The sequence below is a fragment of the Cebus imitator genome, unplaced genomic scaffold, assembly GCF_001604975.1.
Source record: "Cebus imitator isolate Cc_AM_T3 unplaced genomic scaffold, Cebus_imitator-1.0 Scaffold28, whole genome shotgun sequence".
Lineage (NCBI taxonomy): Eukaryota > Metazoa > Chordata > Mammalia > Primates > Cebidae > Cebus > Cebus imitator.
In genome coordinates, this window is record NW_016107343.1 from 5,921,527 (window position 1) to 5,931,224 (window position 9,698).

General features: G+C 43.7%; 1 protein-coding gene across 4 annotated transcripts in view; it reads right to left on the reverse strand.

Annotated features, from left to right (window-relative positions):
• The window catches only part of JAML (junction adhesion molecule like), a 38,750-nt gene that overhangs the window by 16,489 nt on the left and 12,563 nt on the right, over nt 1-9,698 (reverse strand). For 2 of the 4 annotated variants that reach the window (XM_017523410.2, XM_037736693.1), the window contains 3 exons: nt 5,252-5,314; nt 2,515-2,669; nt 609-834 (listed from right to left, as the gene is read on the reverse strand). In XM_017523410.2, the coding sequence (XP_017378899.1) occupies nt 609-834; nt 2,515-2,669; nt 5,252-5,294 (424 nt within the window). In that variant the 5' untranslated portion in view covers nt 5,295-5,314. Of the gene's footprint in view, nt 1-608; nt 835-2,514; nt 2,670-3,029; nt 4,124-5,251; nt 5,315-9,698 lie in introns of those variants that run through there. The other 2 variants (XM_037736694.1, XM_017523411.2) reach the window with 2 other exon arrangements.

The window sequence follows — 9,698 nt, forward strand, 5'->3', positions numbered from 1 at the left end:
CTTTTTAGATAGACTCTTGCCTCTTCCTCTATCACCCAGGCTAGAATGCAGTAGTGCCATCATAGCTCACTGCAGCCTTGAACCCCTGGACTCAAGTAATCCTCCTGCCTCAGGCTCCCAAAATGCTAGAATTACAGGCATGAGCCACTGTGCCTGGCCTGCTCATTTCTTTTATACCCCCAAGAACACCTAACATAGGGCACCTATAAAATACAGATGTAGCATCAATGCGGATAACTGATGAAAGGTATTAGGGCATAGTAAAAAGAACATGGACTTTGTTGTCAGAGGTGCCGGGGTTCGAGTACTAGCTATACCATTTAATGAATACGTATCCAAAACATGTGGACGCATGTGAACAAAACATCCTTCACGGGGCTTTTGTCAGGAGAAAGTATGTTTAAAGTAATAATAAAATAACTATCAATATTTTATTTAATAAAATAACATTTTTATCGACTGAAATAATTGTGATCATTTATTGAAGATTCAGTCTGTGGTAAGTACTTAGCCCAAAGGCAGGCATTTGCTCAGGAAAATCAGTTTCCTTGCGTCCTGCACATACAATCTCTTGCCCCTTGGCCCTCTTTAAGTAAGCATTTGTGTACCTTTGGGCTCCTCTGGGAGCACGTGCAGAACCACCGCCTTCTTGAACACCCGGCTCTCCCTTTCGAGGCGGATTTCACAGGTATAGGTTCCCTGGTCAGCCTCTTGCACATCTTGGAGCAGGAGAGAACCATCATTGCGTAAGATGTTCCCCACCAAGCATGCGCGGCTCTGGAAGCGCCCTGTAGGCACACTGAGATTGGAGTAATAGTACAGCACATATTCATCCTGGAGGGCAAAACAGTGTTGGAGAAAATCAAAACAGGTGCTGGACCGAGGAACCTGGATCCCAAAGGCTCTGTTACATGGAGGCAGCAGAGCCAACATCATGATCATGATCCAAAAGCACTTGGTGCCCAGTTAATAATGTGCCAGGCAACGGTCTAACTGGCACAAGCTCTGCAACTCACTTTCTACAGAGACAAATGGAGGAATGCGGTCCACACTTTATTTCTTACAGTTTAAGGTAAAATACAGCACCCACTCTGAAGATCACTCTACCGTTTTAAACTTACAACTATTGAAAACCATCTCGAATTTTCACTCTATTTTCTGCCACAGCCCCAGATTAGATGGCATTCAAATGCACGATCTATTTTCACTAGTGCCGTGGGCGGTGTTGGTGTGAGAATTCTAGGGATGGCCGGCTGGCTGCCGTTCCTCTTATTTCTGCCCTCCTCCTGGCAGCAGTATCATAACACAAAGAAGGAGCCATCCACAGGGAACGCTCACAGGCTGGGCCCTGGGGAATTGTTTTGCTTTTGGTTTTGGTTTTGTCTTGTTTTCCTGTCACCCAGGCTGGACTACAGTGCCACAATCATAGCTCACTTCAGCCTCGACCTCCTGGGCTCAGGTGATCCTCCCACCTCAGCCGCCCAGGGAGCTGGAACTACAGGTACATGCCACCACAGCCAGCTAATTGTTGTGTTGGTCTTTTTTTGTAGAGATGGATTTTGCCATGTTGCCCTGGCTGGTCTCAAACCCTTGAGCTCAAGTGATCCACCCGCCTCAGCCTCCCAAAGTACTGGGATGACACGTGTGAGCCACCACACCCAGCAGAAATTCTTATTTTTACTTACACCATGGGCCTATCCTTCTTACAAAAATAAAGGGCAATAAAAATTTGAGTGAGAGGTAGCATTATAGGGACAACAGGGGATATGCTCTGAGCTACAAAAACAATCTTTTATTTGCAAACATTGGGACTTTATGTTATTAACAAACTACTTGGGACGTTTTTCACAGATGATCCTGATATACGAGAATCTCTACAGACTCTCTGATGAGGCTTAATACACTGTTCCCCACTCCAAAGAGCTCCATGAAAGACCCTCACCTAACCACGCTGCATCTACTAATCCCAACACTTCAAGCAGCCACAAAGGAGATGACTCCCCACTACATAAATGGAGCAGTGAAGCACTGAAAGAATCTGTCCTCCTTCCCATCTCAAAAAAGATCATTGTGGCACAGTTCTTACGCCTAGGTCAGAGCTCTCATTTCTAGAACCCAGGAATTTACCCCTTTCACTCGCTTCTGCCCCTTAACAAAGGTAGAGATGAAGGAAGGAAACTAAAAGAATTTCATGTGCAAGAGCAAGGAACCTCCCATTTCATGTGTGTGTCTCCCATTAGCCCCTTAACTACTTGAAAGGTAAGCATTACCATTATTGTAATTGCCTTCCTTTTCACAGCTCAGGAGGCTAAGATCAGCAAGATTGAGTAACTTACTTGCCCAGCTGATAACACAGCCAAGTGGCTGAGCTAGGAGGAGGCCCAGTTCTGGTAAGCTCCAACCCCCATCCTTGCAACACCTCCCGGCGGCACCTGACGCCTGACTCTCACACCACTCTGTCCTGACACCATCAGTCAGGGGCTTCTACTACACAGTGATGTTTCCCCGAGTTACCTTGGCGTGCTCTCCTGATGAGAGCATCCAGTCTACCTTGATCATACGTTTGTCTTCTGTGCTCTCGAAAACACATCCCATCAGAGCTGAATCACCCACATGGACTGTTAGCTCACGGGAGGAAACAACCTTGTCATTCAGGCCCAGGGAATAATCTATAGAGTCAAAGGCAAGAGGACATATCGTTTAGACAAATACCCTCAACAACAAAAATCAATTTCAATCATGGGGTACTAAACATCCCTCTCCCTGGATGATGCAACATAGACAAAGTCCTCAGAGGCCCCATGTTCAAAGGCAGTATGGCATTCCCGTCCACTAGTTACCTATATGATTTGTCAGAACGGTTCTGCAATCTTCACACTACAACAAATGCTCTCTGGCTCTCTCCTCCTATCTAGTCCCTTCTGCTTTTCTGGAACCTTTCTAAAGAAAGAAGGGAAACCCGGAAGTCTCTCCTTTCTGATTAATGATCTCCTTTCTGAATATCAAGTTAGACACCCACATCCACTTACCACAAACAGGAAATGGGATGTTCCTTGCTCTTAAGTGTCCAACTGGCTCCCTATCTGAAAAGAGATCTTTTCTTTACTTCCTCTTTTCCCTTTCTTTTAGTTTCTTTACAAAAGCTTATCTCTGCATTTGCTGGCTGATTCTGGCTGTAGTGCAAGTCCTTGTAATTAGGCCAATACAGAGCACAGCTGTCCTCCTGCCTTTGCACTGTGTTTGTCCCCTCCCTGCCTCACGCTCCAGCTTTGCCATCAGCTTTCCAGCCTCTAGGTGCTTCACCCAGGGACCCCTGTCCATTATCTCTGTGTTGCTCAAGCAATTTCAAAAGGTCACTACAAGAGAAAACCATTACATGGATATTTCTGTTTTCACAAGATATGCTCTATGCAGAAAGACAACAAAATCAAGAAAGACACATTTAGATGCTGCCCAGTTCATGTCAGATAAGAGCCAACTGATGGGAATGAATAGAAAATGTGCCAGTCTTTTCATCCAAGCTGTTTCCCTGGGAAAAGAGAGTTAACTTCCTGCCCAACAGCAGGCTCACATAGCAGGGAGGACACAAAAGAAAACATCAACTCTAAACCCCTCAGAGGGAATTGTTTTGAAAGAAATCAAAAGCAGCTCCAACAAATATTTGGAATTTTCCTGTAAGGAAGAATTGAGCAACTCCACATGTGGTTGAAGGTATAATAAGCGAATTTAATATTAAGAACACGGTATGTAGAATTAAATGAAGAATGGCTAGGAAGCAACAACAGCAACCAAAGCAAACAGAAACTGATGTGTGAAGGGTCATCTTAATAGAGAAACAGCTGAAGAAGATGCGACTTCCTGCAAGAAAGGGAAAACTGTACCACAAAAGAACTACAAAATCCCCAGTGCCACCAAGCTACCACATACAGGGGCTGGACTGGTAGCTCTCTGGATCGGAAGGCAAAAACCTGCAGGCTGCTCCGCAGACCTCTGGGAAAATGTCTAAATACCGTCTGAGATCATTATAACCCTGCTTCTTTTTTTTTTTTAGATGGAGTCTCGCTCTGTCACGCAGCCTGGAGTGCAGTGGCAAGATCTTGGCTCACTGCAACCTCTGCCTCCCAGGTGTAAGCGATTCTCCTGTCTCAGCCTCCCAAGTAGCTGGGACTATAGGGGCGTACCACCACACCCAGCTGTTTTATTTCATATTTTTAGTAGATACAGGGTTTCATTGTGTTAGCCAGGATGGTCTCGATCTCCTGACCTCATGATCAGCCTGCCTCGGTCTCCCAAAGTGCTGGATTATAGGCATGAGTCACCACACCCGGCCAACCCTGCTTCTCTGAGAAAAATTCTCTAATGCACACCATTTTGGTGTGTATGTGTGCATGTGTGCATGTTTGTGCACACTCTGTATTTCCTGGAATAGGCACAAAGGCAACCCTGTTGTGTACTTTGCTGAGTCAGGGTTTAAATCACCGTCCACAGTTCAAAAAATAATAATAAAGAAAAAAACAAAAGGCTCTGAGAACAGAGCACTGATTAATTTCTTCTCCTTCCAGAACTACATCCACAGGATAAAGAAAAAGGCATGAGGGAGAAGAATGAAAATTTAGAAAGCAATGGAGATGAGCGACAAGAAGCAGCACTTAGGTGAAGGCGTAAACAGGAGACTGATCTGCTCAGAGGAGATGGTCAGGTCAGCCTCCTCAGAAGGAAATGGAGCGTAAGGGGAAACCTGAAGGATAAGGAAGCCTTGGGCGGACTTGCTGGGATGAAGTGTTAAGAGGAAAGTCCCAGGCAAAGAAAACCACCACAAATTGGGAAAGAGCTCAGTGTGTTTGAGGAACCGCAAGAAGGCTGGCGTGGCAGTAGCATGAAAACAGCTCTGGGTCTCTCATCGGTAATTTCCGTTCCTGATCAAAGATGAACTGTGGTTTTAAAGATAACAATTTAAAGTGCAGGAATGCCTCCGAGGAACTTTCCTTTTATTACGTAAGAGAGTCCCAGAACACCCTTTAGGACCCAAAGGCATTCAGCTTCTAATGGAAACAGGAAGATTCAGCTTCCCAAGAAACCATAAGCTAGCTGGCTTCAAAAACAGCTGCTATAGCAAGACTGTGAAGTTCCACCTTAGGGTTTCTATCTTCAAAAAACCCAGAGGAATTGAAAATATATAAAATTGGCTTTTAATAATGCACAGAACTTAGGAGAAATCAAATACCTGCTCAATCCCTTGGCTTCTACTTACCCAGTACCACTGGCAGCAGGATGAGTTTCAGTGGGCAAAACATGCTGCTCTCAACTTTCCAATCTTAAGATAAAAGAACAAAATTCAGAAAATCATGTCAAGATAAGTTCATTCATTGAAAAAAACCAATAGTGAAGGACTATATGGAGCAGCCTTTGTTTGAGACACTGGTATGCCGCATTGAACGATAAAGACAGATGAGGTCCCAGCTCATTTGCAGTTTATATGTGGCAAGAGGTAGGGAAAAAGAAGCAAATGAATGAATGAATAAGAAAATACCAGATGTCAATAAGTGCTATGACGAAACAAAACAAAGTCATGTTTGGAGAGTCACTTGGGAGCTACTTTAGATTGGCTGTAAGGAAAGATTAGATGAAAGTTGCTTTTCAAGAGAAAAAAAGCAAATGATTGCAGGATGCCCTTGAGATTACAACCCTAGACGTTCCACTACCTGTGTGTTTCACGCAAACAAAAAATTACAGGCTATCCAGCCTGAAATTTTCCCCCATCTCTCCACCTAAATTAGAATCACTGCTCTTTTGGGAGGGAGAGGTGGGGGGCGGGAACAGAATCTCACTCTGTTGCCCAGGCTGGAGTGCAGTGATGTGATCTCCAGGGCTCAAGCAATCTTCCTCTCTCAGCCTCCTGAGTAGCTGACTACAGGCATGTCACACCACGCTTGCTATTTTTTTTTTTTTTTTTTTTTTTTTTTTTTTTTTTTTTTTTTTTTTTTTTTTTTTTTTTTTTAGTAGTAGTAGTAGAGAGGTCTCACTGTGTTGCCCAAGTTGGTCTCAAACTCCTGGGCTCAAGGGATCCTCCCACCTCAGCCTCCCAAAGTGCTGGGATTATAGGCGTGAGCCACTGTGCCTGGCCCATGGTGAACTTTTCCTTTTTCTTTTTCTTTTTAATTTTTTAAAGGCAGGGCAGTGTGGCTAGAATGAGAATTGGGCTGTGCATTGGGCAAAAGTATGTGTTTGATATGCATGTTGTCTCTGTGGTATTCCTTTCATTGCATTTACTAGCCCCTGGAAAAGGATTCACTGTTCCACATCATACCCCCAAATTTTCTTAGCCAAACAGAACTCTTGACTCTAAGGAGTTACAATGCAACTAGTCTTGGGTTCCCACCTACTGCTGCATCTCAGCTGTGGTCTTTATCCCCGGCCACCATGCCACTGAAGGAATTCCACCTCACAATCTGCTAAGTGGAAAGATCTCTTTTTTGCATTAACAGCAAGGTACCCCACCCAGCTCTGCTGGGACATCTGGTACCTATGGTAGCCATTTTAATTGGTATAAATTGATTACCTAAGACATTCCTTAATCGCATTCCAATCAACAAAATCCTCTACCTGGTAAATCAGGGTCAAGCTATTCAAAGAGGTTTATACCTTAGGTCCCACTTACACAGAGAAGTCAGTTGATCTTGATGAGCCGGTTTCCTTGCTATTAAAAGGGATTGATTACACTTTAAAAGGATCAAATAGGATAATGTAGATAACAGTGATTTGAAAAATAGGAAACATGACCACGGAAGTTCCTTTACATAGATAACTTAAGAGTCAGAAACAGAGTTTGGGGCTTTAGAGGAGATTTCAAGTTCTGAGCTTCTACCTTCCTAAGAATGGTAAATGATGAATCAGTATGAACTGGAAACTCTTAAGTTTCCATTTTTGAACCTCATTTTAACAGTGTGGATAATAATTACACGGAGCCAGATATACCAGGAATCATATAGTTTCCGTTCAACAGAAGAACATCTAATGAAAACACAGACCTCTCTCAACATAACCAAAACCCCATTCCTGCTCCATGCCACCCGCTTTGCCCCACGTACATGGATGAGGGTTATAAAGGGCTTCCTTTATGGCATGTCCTAACATTAGTTCATCACATCTGGGACATCTGTTGCCTTCCCCAGGAAGTTGGTTGTGCTCCCTCCTCTGCCCAGAAAACAACACTCAGCAGTGGGACATTCCCCCAGAAGCTCACCAACCACATGGAGGAGTAATGATTAATTTATGTCTGTCACCAGCTCAAGTCTGCAGACTCTAAAGGGCAACCCCATATATGTCTTGTTTATGTGTGTGTCCTGTTACTGTGCTACAGCACCGGTAAAATGCCTGACATGTACTGGATAAATGCTCATAGCTGCCAATGCGACCGTGAAGTTGAAATCAACTGAAAGACATCCTGCAGCAACCGTGCTTCACTCTATTCTAGGAGGGAGCCAGTAACCCTTAAAAGATTCCAAATCTCAGCACTAAACCTGAGTCACTCAGAGCCATACCCAAACCATCTTCAAACGAATTCTAAAAAACATGAATATCATGAATAGAAGATACCCATTGTCAGCCCTACATACTCAAATGTACCATGAGAACTCCTTGAAGACAGAGCAATGATTTTGGTGGAAAAATTACTTAGAGATTTCTTTAATGCTCTTTTGAGCTCAAACCTTTCTTTAACTCTTTGATCTTTGAGAAAATCACTGGTTCTTGTTGCCAATATTAAAAGATCAGACTTTTATTCTTAATAGAGCAGCACACTAGAAATCAGTAGCTGATATGTAATAAACCAGAGAAGGTTAATGCCAGGCCCTGGGTGCTTTACACATTAACTCATTTAAGCCTCACCACAACCCCATGAGGTTTTACAGGTGAGGAGCCTGAGGCAGAGAATGGCAATTAAGAACACAGAGCAAATGGCAGAGCAAGGGTTCGAACCCAGGCTTTCCGAATCTGAGCCTGCGTCTTTGCCACACTATGCTGTTCCTCCACATTTGGGAGAGTAAGCAATATTTTACAGCAAAGCTTCTCTGAACTTTATTTGTCAAAACAAGATTAATCTGCTTCCCCTGACTGAATGGGCTTCCAATCCACCTTGCTCAGGCCTTCACCCAGTTATCACCTACTCAGATTGCCCACATCTCAAGTCAAATGTTGTTTCCTTAGGAAACCTCTCCTCAACCATTCATCCCAGGTCAGGCCCCCAAGCCACATGTCTTAATAGTACCTCTACCTTTCCTTTAGGGCATGGGCCACTATGTCTAATTATCTATTTATTTGTGTGCTCACTTAATTAAGACACTGCTCTCTACCTCCACCCCCAAGATTGCAAGCCCTTTGAGTTCAAGAGCTGCCTGTCATAGAGATGCCTCCTCTACCCCTTTCGGGAAATACCTTTTGCTTATATGGTAAAACTCTGGAAAATTACTATCTGGACTTTAACAGGCTTTTAGATTGAGTCACTACTGGAACTGAGTACACCATTAAAGGAACAAGGCTAAATTAAAAGAAGCATGTGTAATAATAACATGGCTAGTCCTAGAAAGTTCTCTTGAGCAGTTAAAATCCTTTGTAAGCTTGCAAATGCTCTAAAATCCTCCTGGAAAAAAATAACAGCAGCCACCTTGCACTATAGGTCAGTGGCCCCCAATCTTTTTGGCACCAGAGACCCGTTTCATGGAAGACAATTTTTCCACAGACAAGGGAAGGTGGGGGATGATTTTGGGATGAAACTGTTCCACATTAGATCACCAGGCATTAGATTCTCATAAGAAGAAGGAAACCTAGATCTCTCACATGTGCAGTTCACAGTGGGGTTCATGCTTTCATGAGAATCTAATGCCTCCGCTGATCTGACAGGAGGCAGAGCCCAGGTGGTAATACTCGCTTGTCCACCACTTACCTCTTGCTGTGCAGTTTGGTTCCTAGTAGGCCATGGACCAGAGCCAGCCTACTGCCCTGGGGTTGGGGACTCTTGCTGTAGCTCAGTTGCTAAGGTTTTACCCTCTTACACTGGTGCCCTAGGTTCAATTCCTGGCTTCAAAAGTGAGTTTTCTGGGGTTTAGTCATTTATTGATTCTTTTTCCCTCCACGGACAGCTCCTGATTTCCTGTCTTGAAATTTTCTTTTCTCTCAGTTACCTTTGGGGCAATTCTAGATCTTGTAAATTGCTTACCATCTCTTTGGAGACACCTTGTGTGTCTGTGTTTAAGTCATCCCCTTATTTAAGGCTTATTAATTTCACATAGGAGGTTACCTTTAGGTAAAGATTCAAAGGCCAGAAATATTGGCCATTTGTCCTAGCTAAAATCCGGTAATAAAAGATTTTTAAGGGATTTTTATTTTGAGAACTCCATAGTCAGAAATCAACTTAATTAAAGATGAGATTTGGCCTATATGTATACAGATACTGTTTTTTTTTTTTTCCCCATTTATTTATTTTATTGCATTTTAGGTTTTGGGTACATGTGAAGAACATGCAAAATTGTTGCATAGGAACACACGTGGCAGTGTGATTTGCTGCCTTCTTCCCCATCACCTACATCTGGCATTTCTCCCCTTGCTATCTCTCCCGAGCTTCCCACTCCCCACCGTCCCTCCCCTATTTCCCCCCAACTGACCCCAGTGTGTAGTGCTCCCCTCCCTGTGTCCATGTGTTC